General features: G+C 39.9%; 1 protein-coding gene across 1 annotated transcript; it reads left to right on the top strand.

Moving 5' to 3' along the window:
* Positions 1 to 1,576: 1,576 nt before the first annotated feature.
* On the top strand, positions 1,577 to 14,611 carry LOC101874259 (chondroitin sulfate proteoglycan 4-like). Its single transcript, XM_034072698.1, is given in 9 exon segments — positions 1,577 to 1,628; positions 2,828 to 2,991; positions 3,556 to 6,147; positions 6,149 to 7,132; positions 8,136 to 8,606; positions 9,239 to 9,347; positions 9,350 to 9,414; positions 14,463 to 14,571; positions 14,574 to 14,611. Coding segments are annotated over 9 exon segments (4,584 nt in total).
* The last annotated feature ends 809 nt before the right edge of the window (positions 14,612 to 15,420 follow it).

The raw sequence follows: 15,420 nt of genomic DNA, 5'->3' as shown, positions 1-15,420 counted from the left end.
TATTAAGTAATGGCTTAAAAGGTGGGAGAAAGGGGTAAATATAGGAGGAAAGTTACCAGCAGAGTTTCTGATTATTTGGTCTTAGAAACTTTGGTCTTGTGTTGCTCAGTATAGTAATAACGAGAATGGTAAAAGCAGCGAGTAGACAAATGAGGAAGTTTGCTGCTCCTACTGTTTTTCAAGGCAGAAAAGAGGGGAGGAGAATGAAGGAAGTCTGCACACAACTGCATGACTGGCCAAAAGGGCAGCAGGGGTGATTGAAGGCTGCATACAGGAAGCAAGAGGAAACTTCAGCCTGGAAAAGAGATGGGTTAGAAAACATGAAAGAATGATGCAGATATCTGGAGACCTGTGGGTCTTTCATCAGAGATGACAGAGGATGTCTCTGATGGAGGTTTAAGAGTATGTTCTAGGTGAATATGTTTCCAAGAGAAACTGGAGAAGTACTTCAGAGAGAAATCATAGAATCATAGAATGATTTGGTTTGGAAAGGATCTTAAGATCATCAAGTTGCAATGCCCCTGCCATGGGCAGGGACACCTCCCACTAAACCATGTCACCCCAGACTTTGTCCAACCTGACCTTGAATACTGCCAGGGATAGAGCATTTACCACTTCTTTGGGCAACCCATTCCAGTACCTCACCACCCTAACAGTAAAGAATTTCTTCCTTATATCCAATCTAAACCTCCCCTGTCAAAGATTTAACCTGTTATCCCCTTGTCCTGTCACTACAGTCCCTAATGAATACTCCATCCCCAGCATCCCTATAGGCCCCCTTCAGATACTGGAAGGCTGCTATGAGGTCTCCATGCAGCCTTCTATTCTCCAGGCTGAACAGCCCCAACTTTCTCAGCCTGTCTTCATACAGGAGCTGCTCCAGTCCCCTGATCATCCTCATGGCCCTCCTCTGGACTTGTTCTAACAGTTCCATGTCCTTTTTATGTTGAGGACACCAGAACTGCACACGATACTCCAAGTGAGGTCTCACGAGAGCAGAGTAGAGGGGCAGGATCACCTCCTTCGACCTCGTGGTCACGCTGCTTTTGATGCAGCCCAGCACACGGTTGGCTTTCTGGGCTGCAAGTGCACACTGAAGCTGGCTCATGTTCATTTTCTCATCAACCACCACCCCCAAGTCCTTCTCCACAGGGCTGCTCTGAATCTCTTCTCTGCCCAACCTGTAGCTGTAACCTGGGATTGCTCCCACCCAGGTGTAGGACCCTGCACTTGTCATGGTTAAACTTCATAAGGTTGGCATCAGCCCACCTCACAAGTGTGTCAAGGTCCCTCTGGATGGCATTCCTTCCCTCCAACTTATCAACAGAACCAAACAACTTGGTGTCATGGGCAAACTTGCTGAGGGTGCACTCAATCCCACTGTCCATGTCAGCGACAAAGATGTTGAACAAGACCACTCCCAACACCAACCCTGAGGGACACCACTCGTTCCTGGTCTCCAGCTGGACATTGAACCATTGACCGCATTGACCTTTCCATGTTGCCATCCAGCCAGTTCTTTATCCACTGAGTGGTCCACCTATCAAATTGTTGTCTCTCCACTTTAGAGACAAGAATGTTGTGGGGGACAGTGTCAAACGCTTTCCACGATCTTGCCAGGCACAGAGGTAAGACTGACTGGTCTATAATTTCCTGGGTCATCCATTTTCTCCTTCTTGAAAATGGGGGTTATATTTCCCTTTTTCCAGTGTTTGGGAGCTTCACCGGACTACCATGATTTTTCAAATATGATGGCCAGTGGCTTTGCAACTTCATCTAACAGCTTCTTCAGGACCAGCGGATGAATTTCATCAGGTCCCATGGACTTGTGTATGTTCAAGCTCTTAAGATGATCTCGAAGCAGATCCTCTCCTACAGTGTGCCTAAGGTCTTCATTCTCACAGTCCCTGTGTCTGCCTTCCAAGACTTGGGTGGTGTGGTCAGAGCCTTTGCCAGTGAAGACTGAGGCAAAGAAGTCATTAACAACCTCAGCCTTCTCCAAATCCAGGGTAGCCAGTGCTCCGATAGCTTCTGGACAGAGCCTGTGTTGTCCCTAGTCTGTTTTTTATTCGCTATGTACCTGTAGAATCTCTGCCTGTTATCCTTAAAATCCCTAGCCAAGTTTAACTCTAACTGGGCCTTAGCTTTCCTAGCCTGGTCTCTAGCTTCCTGGACAACATCCCAATGTTCTTCCCAGGCCGCCTTTCTTCCACCTTTTATAAGCCTTTTTTCCTTTAAATTTTCCTCAGCAGCTGCTTATCCTGGCCCTCCTCCTGCACTTCCTTCTAGTTGGAGTGCAATACTCCTTAGCTTGTAGCAGGTGATCATTGAAAATTAACCAACAGTCTTGGGCCCCCCTGCCCTGTAGGGCTGTATCCCATGGAACGTTACTAAGCAGGTTCCTGAAGAGGCCAGAGTCTGCTCTGCTGAAGTCCAGGGCAGTGAGCTTGCTGCACGCTCCTCTCACTGTCCTGAGGACCTCGAATTCGGCCATCCTTTGACAGTAATGAAATAGAGCAACTATGGCAATCTCAGGAAAACACCAAAAGAAAAAAAACAATGAGAAGAGTATTTGAAGAAAAGTATTAAATGTGATTGCACTGTTCTTATGATTTCCCTGTCATCACTGTTGGAGGCAGAATACTGGGCCATATTCATTCTTTGTCCATACTGTTTTGGCCTTTGTGCTCTTATCCAGTCGATTGAATTGCTAAATTTGATGTCTGAAATCTAGTTTCATTCATTCATATTTAAGTATATAGCAGGTTAATATAGTTAATATAGTGTGTGTGTGACTAAGTCCTCTGTTTGTTTTCCTCTCTTTCAGTGTCATTTTATGGTGATAGCTTTGTGGAGTTGAACATGGTAGAAATATCCTCTCAGATATCCTTACAGTTACGGTTTCGAACAAGCAAGCCACATGGACTGCTTTTTCTTGCAGCTGGGACAAAGGGTTATTGTTTAATGGAGCTACATTCAGGATACTTGGAGGTATGGTCTATAACTGTAGCTAAAAGGACATGTGTGGCTTGTATTTAGTGTTTTAAGGTGTTACATACAACAATTCTAATATGTTTTTAAAAATGGAAAAAAATTCACAAAATATAATTGATAATTTCAAAATATGGTATTTATTTCTTACAGTTATTAAAATTTGACTCTAAATGCCTTTTGAGATCTCTAGATCTTAAAATGAAGATCATTGTGTTCAAAGCCTGAGGTCAGTAGTGTCAAAATTTCAGAGTTGATGATGTTAGCATCATAGAAAATGGTTCAAACAGTAGTTTTTATGCAAGGTAAGACCTTGAAATGTTATTGTCCTTTGGGTTCTCAGGAGTTGTTGATCCCAGCAGAATTGCAGAGGAGTCTGTTCCCTCTTTTGCAATTATTCAAGCCATATTTGTCATGGCATGTAAACGTACAGAAAATTTTAGTGGATTTTTTTTTTCAATTACATTTTGTAAATACAAAAATTAATGTATTAACTACATATTGGTATATAATTGTGAAAAATACTATTTTGGATTTTGATGGTTAAAATTCTATCTCTTGCAGGTGAGAATTAACTTTGGCATGGGGGAGCGAGTACTGCATTCTCAGCGAAGATCTCAGCTGAATGATTTAGCTTGGCACCTGGTTGAACTGCATCATGAACATGACAATGTCACATTGGTAATTGATAAGCAGGATACAAATAGTGCTAAAATGCCTGGAATTTTCTATGAATTAAATATTGATTATGGATTCTACATAGGTGGTACTAGTAAACTTGATGTTCCCTACCTTGTTGGAGCACTACCTAGTTTCCGAGGATGTATTGATGATGTATCATTCAATCAGCTAGACATTCTGATGCCTCTGAGACCTTCTCCTGGCTTTAAAAATGTCCATGAAGTTTCAGTGGGATGCAGTGATGAATTCTTTGCAGATGAAGATGAACCCATTAGTTTCTTCAGTTCCAGATCCTATATTTCTTTCCCATCGTGGAACGTGGATGATGAGGGTATCTTGGAGTATACATTGCAAACCTCAGCCACACGTGGCTTGCTCCTTTACCATGCTGGGCAAGTGGGAGATTTTATTGCAATGGAAATAGAAAATGGACTGATTAAAGCCCATGTTGGAAAATTTAGAAGTAGAACCCAGCTTTCCTCTCATAAGTCAGTCAATGATAGTCAGTGGCACTACATCAGACTGAAATTTACTGCAGAATATTTGCAGCTGACACTGGATGAAGAAACTGTGAAAAAATCATTGCCTCCCTACAGTAAGCTGCCCCTTCTGGAGGGGTCTCTCTTTGTAGGTGGTGTAGATGACAGGACACGATCAGAAGTGATGAAGTTAGAGCTAGTCTCAGTGCCTGGGAAGTATGCCAGAGGAGGATCCTTCAAAGGTTGCATACGAGACCTGAAAACCAATTCAGAAAAGAAATCGCTTAAGAATGTTCTGGTAACAAAGGACATTTCAGCTGGATGTGAAACAAAGAGTGCTTTTAATACAAACCTTTCTTTAGAGATGGCTGTGAAGAGCCCTACTGTGAAAGCAGCCCCAACATTTGCCGTTTCCTCTGAAAACTCTGTCTTTTCAGGCAAGGAAGACAAAAGCCACTTTTTACTTATTAGTAACTTGACTGTGCTTGAGGGTGGACAAGCTTTACTTGAATCTAAACATATTGATGTCAACTTAGACTTTCAGAAATTAGGTATTCATCTATCACAAATTCTTTTTGAAATTAAAAAAATGCCCTCTCATGGAAACTTGAAATTGGATGTTGAACCAGCACAGGAGGTAAATACATTTACTCTGCAGGACATACGGCAAGGGAAGATTCTCTATGTCCATGATGGCTCTGAGGGCACTTATGATTCTTTTAATTTCTCCATTTCTACCAGCAGGCAGAAGATTGTGCCTCCATATTTGCAAGGAAGTGAGCAGCACGTGTTTAGCATTACTGTCACTCCAGTGAATGATGCACCTGAAATTATACTTCCCAAGGGAAACTTGCTTCTTCTCTTGGAGAACTCAAAGAAACGTTTGACTACTGATCTGATAAAAGTTCTAGATAAGGATACAGATCCTGCTGGTCTGAGTCTTTCAGTGCTTGGAAATCTGAATGCAGAAGTAGGGTATTTAGAAGATTCAAAGCATCTTGGAAAAGCTATTACTACTTTTTCTAATGAGGACTTAAGAGAAGGCACTGTTTTCTTTGTTCACAGAGGCATCAAGAACTCAAGGATTGTTCTGAGGGCAAGTGATGGTGAGAAAGTGAGCAACACTGTTGTGTTACGCATCATGGCAGTTCCATTGGATTACAGAGTTGTTAACAATTTGGGAATAAAACTACTCCAAGGTTTTACAGCTCTGATCACACCTAGGCATCTTGCAGTTGAAACAAATACCAACCTCCAGGAGCTGGAGATCCGCTACGAGATCACAGAACCACCCCAGTTTGGGGAAGTCCAAAGGCAGCATTCACGGGGGGAATGGAAGCGAGTCAGCTCTTTTTCTCAACGCTCTCTTGAGCGCAGCCGTGTGAGATACTGTAGCACTTTTAAAGAAATACAGCTGGGAAATGTTACTGACCAATTTAAATTCAAAGTTAGTATAGGAAACAGAATGAGTGAAGAGCACATGTTTCCAGTCAAAGTGAAATGGTTGAGATACAGTTTATTGAAACATGCTCCTCTAGAAATTGAAAAATCAAAGAAGAAGTACTTGAATTCAGATAATCTTTTTGCTGTTATTGTGGATCTAGAAATACCTGAAGATGAGCTTAATTTTAAATTGCTATCCCTACCAAAGAATGGACAGATACTACTTAATGACCAGCCTTTGGAAAAAGGTTCGGTCTTTAGCCAGAAAGATATTACTGATCAAAAAGTGGCATATGAATTAAACTGCAGATATCATGGAAATAACATTGATTTATTTCAGTTCCTCATTTCTACAAAGTATCTGGAATCAAATGTGTACAGCTTTGAAGTTTACATCAAATCAGATTTCAGAAACATCATTTTGACTAACAATGGCCTTAGAGTTACTGAAGGTGAAGGAGAGTTAATAACAAGCACAGAGCTGTTTGTGCAAACACCAGATAATAAAACTTTCCAATATAAAGTTGTACAGTTTCCTAAACATGGGAAATTAAAAACTCATTAATTTTTCAGGCTCATTCGAAAATAATGACAATCTCACCACTTTCACTAACAAAGATATAACTAATAAGCATCTTATGTACGTGCATGACGATTCAGAGACAGTGTTTGATGAATTTCTTGTCAGAGCTTTCAGTTCCAGTGAAGAGTCAGGAAACTGGACAAACTTGGATCCTGAAGTAGAACCTTTGTCAGTAGAAATTAGATTCAACATTTCTGTCCAGCTGAAGAATGATGAGAAACCAGTACGTGTAATTGATAAGATATTTAACATAGTGAGAAATGGGCAGCGATTACTGACTTTGTCAGATCTTTGCTATCATGATCCTGATTCTGATTTTGATGATGGACAGTTGCTATATACTAGACGTGGCATTTCCAATGGAGAGTTGGTGCTAACAAATGATACTTCATACAGACTCTACCAATTTAGACAAGTGGACCTGGAGCAAAAGCAAGTCCTGTTTATACACCGTGGTGCGGATTTTGGGCGTTTTGTGCTCTTTGTGACAGATGGCAAACACTACACCTCTTTGCTTCTAGAAGTTAGTGCCACTGATCCTTATGTTAAGTTGGCAAATAATACAGGCTTGTTGGTTCAAAAAGGGAAAGAGGAAGCTGTTACAACAGCTAACCTAAGTGCTATTACAAACCAAGATATAAGAAACAATCATGAACTCATATATGAGATATTCTCTTTCCCAAAATATGGAAGAATATACGTAAATAATCTGTTAATGGATACCTTTTCTCAACTTGATCTGATAAAGGGGTATGTGACCTACAGGCATGATGACAGCAGCAATTTTATTGATGCATTTAACTTTACGGTGCATGCTAGAGATGTCCATCTGGATGCTGGACTGCATGTTCGCATATATTTGGAAAGTCATAAGTGGCCACCAACAGTTGTGAACAAAAACCATCTCTTGGTTGAAGAAGGAAAACCAGTTAAAATCAGTAAAGGAAAACTTCAAGTAAGTTAACTGTGTTGCTCATTTCTCCAGTCTTGTAGCAGGTTTTCTTCACTGCTTTCTCAGCTATTGCAGTCTCTTCTTCAACTCCTTTTAGTTTGCACTAACATGACTGCATTCCGAACGCTTTAATTCTGTAAGGGACTGACACTAGCAATCTTCTGTTTCTAGAATGGAAAATTGGTTATGTTAAAGAAAGAGTCTCGTTAAAGAAATAGTCTTTGACTCCATTATGTATTAGTGCTTGAGAAGGTTAAGATTTGAAGGTACTGCACCTATATATTTGTTTTTGTTGTGACAATTGTTACTTCCTGTATCATTCTTAGTTGAGCTAATGTGAAATGCCAAGGAATCATAGAATCAACCAGATAGGAAAAGACCTTTAAGACCATCAGTTCCAGCTGTTACCCCGGGACTGCCAAGTCCATCACTAAACCATTTCACTAAGAGTCTCAACTACATGTTTTTTGAACACTTCCAGGAGCAGTGATTCCACTCCTTCTCTGGGCTGCCTGTTCCAATTCCTGGTCACCCTCTCAGTGAAAAAAAAATTTCCTAATGTCCAATATAAACCTCTGGGGTTTTGTTTCATTCCTTTTGGAACTAGCCCAATTAATACTCTCTGAGGATTGCATCCAAAACTTTGAAAATATCCAGTCACAAACCTGATGACGTCGTTTCCCTTTGGTTGATACCTTTCTGCACGTTGTGTGTAGCCTTTCTGTAACCACCGCAAGGGGGCTCTGGCAACACATTACTGTGTATCTGAAATCCCTCTTTCAGGCGGGGATTCTGGGAGCTGTTGATTAACAGTTCCTTTCCAAAACACTCCAATGCAATCTTTATTTAACACAGGTATTGTATTAAGAACCATTTAATCCAAATAAGGAATACCGGTTAATTAGAAGGACAATGCCAGGGTTGAGAGTAAAAAAAGTCAGAAGAGAATTACAGAATTTCTCCTGTTTCTGTTTAAGTAATTTTGGAGTGTGTTTTTAAATTTAAGGTTGTTCATGAAGACAGTTCTCCATCTGAGATTGTGTTCACAGTAACACAGTTTCCAGTGCATGGATACATTCGGAAGTTTTCCTCAGAAGAAAGTTATCTCAGTGCTGACCAAAGACCAGTTTTGAGCTTCACACAGCAAGATGTTGATGAGGGCAAAGTTCAGTATGTGCAGACAGTTCCTGACCAACTGGATGACCGTTTTTCTCTGGATGTGACTAATGGTGTCCAAACAGTGAGTGGAATAGAGGTCTCAGTAGACATCATCCCAAGAACGATTCCACTGGAAGTACAGAACTTCACTGTGACTGAAGGGGGCTCTAAAGCCCTGGTGGAAGACTATCTAAAAATTTCTAGTAGACACTTTGTTGGACTTAGCTGTGAATTTGTTTTAATTGAGCAGCCAAAACATGGGTATGTCGAAAACTCTCGTGTTCCTGGAATAAAGTTAACTACATTCACCAGAAAACAGGTAATGTGTTTAGATCTGCTCTGCTGTAGACACAATGAAATCTTGTATTGCTACAAGCTGTGGGATGATTTGGTGGGAGGTGGTGAAATACATGAGGTGGAGCTTTATTCTGGCCTTGCATCAAAGATCTTTCTGCAGTTGTTAGCTGGTCATTTGGGGTGGGGAGGGAGGATGTATTTGCTGGGATAAGCTGCCACTGGTCACACAGTGGCTGTAAATTACAGTGTACTCATGGCCACTCATACTCAGGCAGAGCTGATACTCTGGAAACCTAAGACAGATTGCGGGTACATTTTGAAAAGAGAAAATGGTGTGTGGATTGAACAAGGAGGAAAGTGGGGAAAAGAAACTTCAGGTCATGGTTCCACTCAAAGAGAGCCAGTATATGCATGAAAAGCTAATTTTCAGTCTTTTAGCTCTAAGAAGCAAAACCCTAAGTCACCATTTAATGCTATGTTCTGTTTATAGGTTCCAGGAAAACATTGTGGTAAGTATAGGGGGATTGGATTTTCCATTTTCCCTTGAGGAGGAAGGGGAAATGCCGAGACTGGCGAGTTAAGATATTCTGGTTAAAAAGAATGGACAGATGATGGTTTAGTACCTTTAATTTTTCAGGTTGTATATTTTTCCAGGTGGAACAAGAATTAATCTACTATGTTCATGATGACAGTGAAGAACTGATGGACAATTTTACTGTGATAGTGAATAACACAGAATTATGGAAACAAAGCTTGCCCAAAACGGTTTTGTAACAGTTACTGCAGTAAATGATGAAGCTCCTGTTATAAGAGTTAACAGAATTCTTCGGGTATGTTTGTCAAAATTTGAAATGTTAAAATTATATTGAGCCTGATACCATCTAATTCACCTTCATTAGCACAGTATTAGGTTTGTATATGGTGGCATAGTCAATATAATAAGTGGTGGTTCTGGAATTTGAATAAATTACTCTTAATGAAGGAAGGCAGTACACGGGTAGTGTGTATTTGTGGAGATTCTGGTCATCATGAAGAATAAGTCAAGTTTATCTAGGAGGCTGACTGAGCTTTCATTTAATCTAAAAGATACATGAAGTCTCTTGGGACTGAGTTAGGGCTTGTGGAGTAGGAATGGCTTGCACCTGGATCAATGCTGTTGTTTTGGTGTTGTTTGCTAGGGCTCTTGAGGGCTGTTGAAGAACAGTGTACCTTTGAAAAGTGCCAAGATTAATGATGATGAAGTTTTAAGAATAATTAGTGATGGTGCAAAACATCTCACTGTTGTCTTTGCAGAGCCTTCAGACTCTGCCTCTTGCCATTAAGTGTACCGAAGGTCAGACCTGTGAAGTGCATTCTGCTGCCTGCTCTTCTCCCGGATCTCCAGTGGGGCAGGATGAACAGATGAGAGCAGCATTTCTCACTGCGCTTCATTAGAGAATTTGCCTACATGTGGGGTATTTGTGTTACAAAATAGGAATGCTTCCTTCTTTAAAAAATCCTGATAAGGATAATACATTCAATCTGTGAAAATCTGGGGTGTTAGAAATCATCAAAATATTATGCAGACACTGAAGCTGTTACTGTGTTAATAATGTGAGCTAAAAAAAGACTGTTTCTAACTCTGCTCCACGCCCCCCAAATTCCTGAAGAAATTCTAAAATTGTTGACTGATGCTACCTTTGCCTCCTTATTAATAACCAGAACTGGCTTTGTAATCATTCAGTCATCTTCAAAAAAAGTAATTTCTGTCACTTCAGTTTCTGTGCTTTGGTTGGGTTTATTTATTGATTTATTTATAGGACTGTTATTTGTTTGTGTTATACAATAGCACTCAGGAACCGGATAACCAGAACCAATTTATTATGGACTACTGGCCATGTAAACTAAAAGCACCTGTGTGTAAAGGATTCCGATCTGAGATCTGATGAGTAAAAACAAGTTAGATGATTTGAAAAGTAGATTAAAAATGATATATAATAAACATGTGGTCACAGTAAACCAGCTGGGCGGCATCAAGGCAAAGATATTTAGGAATAAATTTAAAGAAACTAAGCAGGTACGCTGCGCCTGCATCCACATGTATTGTCCCCAGTGCTGTATGATACAGTTTCGCACAGTGGTGATACTAAAACATATATTTAATTTAATACATAGTTGTGTGTGGCAAAGGGAGAATGGGTTACTCTCAATCAAAGGTGATTATAACCTCTTTTGTGTATTTAGGCTTTCACATGAGGAAAGACATAATATTTTGAACAGTGGTAGTGATAGCATTGTGTAGCTTCACAGCAAAGGTAGGTGATCTGTGATGATCTGCAGGGCTCTATACACAAGATACCCTGCCCTGAGCAGAGAGTGCTGGCTGAAGGGCAGAATCACTTGACAAGCATTTTGGTCGTACCAAGTAAAAACCTTATTTAAAGTATTTACAGTATTACTCTACAGACATCAGCACAGCATGCTGTAGTGTTTGTTGACAGACAAGAGGGATATATGGCCAGTCAGAAATTTTTCTGTGTCTACCACCTTCTGGTGCATTGCTGGCATTGAACTGCAGTCTATTAACAGAATTGAGGCCTTGCAGTGCTCTGCAGTGCAGCATATGGATTTTTCTAAAAATATCTAAGTCTGCGCTTCCCAGGAACAGTGGTAACAGAGGTCTTAACCTAGCCAAAGTTAGCCCTCTCTGCTGGGGATGCAGTTTGCATACCAAGAATTGGGATGCGCCTTTGTGCCTGTGGTTTTGCTGGTCATGCATAAACTATTGCAGAAATAACCTTTATTTTTTGCATGAGTGAGTACTAATATATGCATAAATATTGGATTCATGGCAGATTGTAACAAGCTGGCAATTGATTGTATACTGGGAGGCATACACTGAGATAATCCTTCTTCCAAGCAAACTTGCACATCCCAAGTAGATGGAGAAAAATGGATTTCTCTTGGTCCTGCTAAATATTTAGATGAGCTAGGCATTCCTGCATTCCTGAGCTGGTGGTACTAGCTGTCACCCAAACAGCCTGTGCTCTTCCAGGACATTGCTAGTGGCAAATGTTGGTGTTGTTGCTTTTAAGAAGGGCGGTAGCTCTTTTATATCTTCTGACAGGCTGTACAAAATGTGCGAAGGTTTACGTGAGGTCCAGTAGGACCATTTGGTCGACTGAAGTTTAGCACCTCAGAAATTTTGCAGGTCCCAATATAAAGAGTTAGAAAGAACTACAGTTGTGTATGAAATATGGTTAGTGTATGGCGTCTGCTGTTGAGAAATCTCATTTATGAGGCATCTGTAACATCCATTCAAACAACCTTGTCTGTTGTTACGAAGGTTATGAACACCATAGGAAGAAGTGCAGGAGGACAAACAATGAACCATTTTGGGAATTTTTTCTTGTTTTTCTCTAAGAACTGAAAATGAAGTTTTTTAAGCCTTTCCATTAGAATATAAGTGCCTAAGGGATATATTTATGTAGAACCATAGAGCATTTTAAGAATAATTTCTTTTCCTAAAATTTCCACAGATTCTGTGGTGATTTCTTTCTTTTTACTGGGGTGGGAAGGGAAAGGAGATAGGATCTTTTTAAGAAAATCACTGTCTAGCATTATTTGTTGCATTTATGTATTTAAATATATGGGTAGGGATGCTGTGAAATGACTGTATCCTCCCTTTGCCACAAGAGGGCTGTATTTTCCTAGAATTAGGTTTTAAAAAAATCAACAAATTGAAACACTTTTTGTTGTTTTTTCTTAATTTCACTCACCAGCGTATTAAATGGTCGTGAATATAGAGTGTCTGGCAGGATGAATAGCATGGAAGAAGATACTGATGAGCTGAATGCTCTAAGTAGAACAGAATGAATTATTTTCCACTGAGCAGCGTCATGACTTCTGGGTTTTTTTGACCATGGCTGTGGAACATGCAGAATTAGTGAAATGGTACATCCTGTAAGTTTGGATGCAGTTTTCATGGTGCTTTTAAAGGAGGACTTGATCCCAGATGTGGAAAATAAGACACTTGTACAGCAATTGCAGTATTCTGCATGTCCACTTCCTATAGGGCCTTTTCAGCTCTTGAATCTCCTTTCAGTTCTCAACGATCATGTTGCGAGGCATATACAGTGGTTTAAAAAGCATTGTGTGTTAGTGTGCTGGAAATATAGAAATAACACTGTCCTTCTAGAAAAAAAAGCTATTTTTTTCCTTTAGGATGTGAAAATATTTCAAAAACTCAGTGAATCACTTGTAATAAATAACACGTTTGCATATTCCTTTCTAATGTTTTTTGCATATCCTATACCTGGACCTTTTATTTTCTATTCAGAATAATCTAAATCAAGTTCTATAAGACGAGTTAAAGGGTCTCAGTACACAACCAGTGACACTGTTTGCTTATTTGGTGCCACTCAGTAAGTCCAGCCTTTCCTATTAGTTATCATCCTTTGTGCTCATAGGTAGCATCTTTTATGAGGCTTCAGTCAGTAGTTATAATTACATTACAGAGAAATACATGTTAAAGGAGGAAATAACTATTTCCTGTTTGCAAGACTTCTATTATAAATTGTAATACAATTTTTTTTCAAGCTCTTTTTCTAACCAGAAAGCATGTATCATTTTATTTTAATGTCTCTTTTTCCATGGCACATATTTTGTGACACTGTAGGTCTGAAACCTTTTCTCTGTTAAAGTGTTGTGGCAAAATCCCAGTGGCTTTGAAAGTTTTTATTCCATGGTTTTTATTAAAAAGTAAAGTTAATACTCAAGAAAAAATCTGTGATTGCTCATTTTTGGTTTTTTAGAGCAGTGGTAAAATGCCCTTTTACAAGATCACACTTCCTCTTCAACCATTTGGTGTGATGTTGCTATCAGATACTTTTCAAGTGTCCTGAGACCCCTCTGAAGACAGGAAGGGATGATGCAAATGTATGTTTTTGAAGCTCCAGCTGAGATTTTTAAAAGCTCAGGCTCTTGAGATGTACACTGTGATACAAACTCAGCGTAGAAAGCATTAGCATTGATGGAATGAATGTTCAGCGGTTTCATTTTATGTTGAGATCAATGTGTATTGTTAGTACTTTCTCTGTGATTCCAGCTAAAACCCAGCAAAGATGAAGTGAAAAGGGCTGTTGGCATATTGTTTCCAACAAGAGTTATCCAGTAAGATAGTGATGAAGCTCAGACAGCAGTCCCTGCTTGAAAGAAGGGTTTTTGCAGTTTTGTGCATATCTTAGACTAAAAAAAAAAAAAAAAAGCGTGACCTTGCAAAGTGCTAAGTAGCTTTTGGAGGTGTTGATTCTGCATCTCCCACTGGACTAAGCACCTCTGTAGGTTGGCTTGGTGCACTGAGAAAGGGCCTTTAGCATGTGTTGTTAGAAGGAAATAAGGCAGCTAGAAGAAGTGTTTTCATTTGTATTAGAGATTCTGCTGTCCCTAGCTGTTTTTTTCTTTTCTGCTTGGTGAAAGTAGAGCATATTGAATGTGTTGCCTGCTGTGAAGGACATAACACTAATATTCATGTGTATGTGTTGGAAAGTTGCTCCTTTGACTCAGTTGTCATAATAGAATTCTGTTATTTTGTAAGAGTTTTGGATAGTGCCTGACAAATAGAGCACTCATACTGAAGCTATGTAAAACTCACACTGGTGCAGGATGTGCTTGCTTGTGTTATTTCATGGTCTTGCATTTTGAAAACTTTTGCCACATTAACTGTTCCAATCCATGAGGAGAGAGTCAGGAGAAAGCACATCATAGCTGCTAATGTTGCACAGCAGAAATACTTACTGTTTTATTTGAGGACTTTTTTCCCTCCCCCCTCTGATTTTATTTTCTAATGCATTTTGTTTATTACTATTATTATTTTATTTTATTTTTTGGGCTTTTATAGGTCTGGGTGGGTTCAGTCACAGAAATAACTATTGATGACCTCTGTGCAGAAGACAAGGACTCCACACCATCAGAACTCATATATTCTGTTACTCAGCCTAGCAATGGGCACTTGCTCTGAAGTCTTCTCCAAACAAGAGCATCTTCTAGCTTTACCCAGGCTCATATAATTGAAGGGCAGTGGTATTTGTACACAATGGTATGTGGTTCAAAAGTGTCACCTCTGTTACCAAAATACTGCTCCTATTCCGTACACTTGTAAATCCTTTGAATATCTTGTAATGTCACAAAAATCTCAAAGCACTGGTTATGTGATACATCGTCTCACAAACTAAACAGGAAGGGGTCTGTCTGATGGCTACTTTAATGTGTAGTCTTACCAAGAACCTTGGTGTATTAGTGGTTCTGTTGGTAGCAGCCTTTATTCTGAATGCAGGTTTGCAGAGAGGAACGTTGTCATGCAGCTTTCAGAGATAAGAAAATCCATTTTTTTGACCTTTGTCATTGAGAATCTCCTGGAACCTTTGTGGCTTGCTACAGTGCAGAGCTACACCCGTGCACCAACAGTGTCTCAGATATACCTGTCACAGCTTAGTTGTGTTCCTAAACAGCTTTGGGCAATGAAGTTATGGTTCAACTAGGTGATGTCAATCTCCCTTTCAGACTATGAAGGAATTTACATTTAACAATTGGCTCCTTTCTGCCAGTGGCCAGAGCTAGAGATCAGGTTGTTCATGCTGCTGCTACAGAGGGAATATTTGGGGAATAAAAATAAAGTGGCAGTGCTAGGAATCCACAGGAATGAACATCCTAGGCAGGGTTACAGCCAGAGGAAGAGGAGAAAAAGTGGCTATAGCCAACTCTACTATCATCTGACCTCAGCTGAAAGAAGGGAGGTGCTAATGAAGCAATAAAACCACTTTTGGGGAAGAAGATGCAAGAGGTACTCTCTTCCTAGT

The sequence above is a fragment of the Melopsittacus undulatus genome, chromosome Z (genome assembly GCF_012275295.1).
Source record: "Melopsittacus undulatus isolate bMelUnd1 chromosome Z, bMelUnd1.mat.Z, whole genome shotgun sequence".
Taxonomy (NCBI): Eukaryota; Metazoa; Chordata; class Aves; order Psittaciformes; family Psittaculidae; genus Melopsittacus; species Melopsittacus undulatus.
Note: the sequence above shows the minus strand (reverse complement) of the source record. Positions and strands in the feature narration are given on the sequence as shown.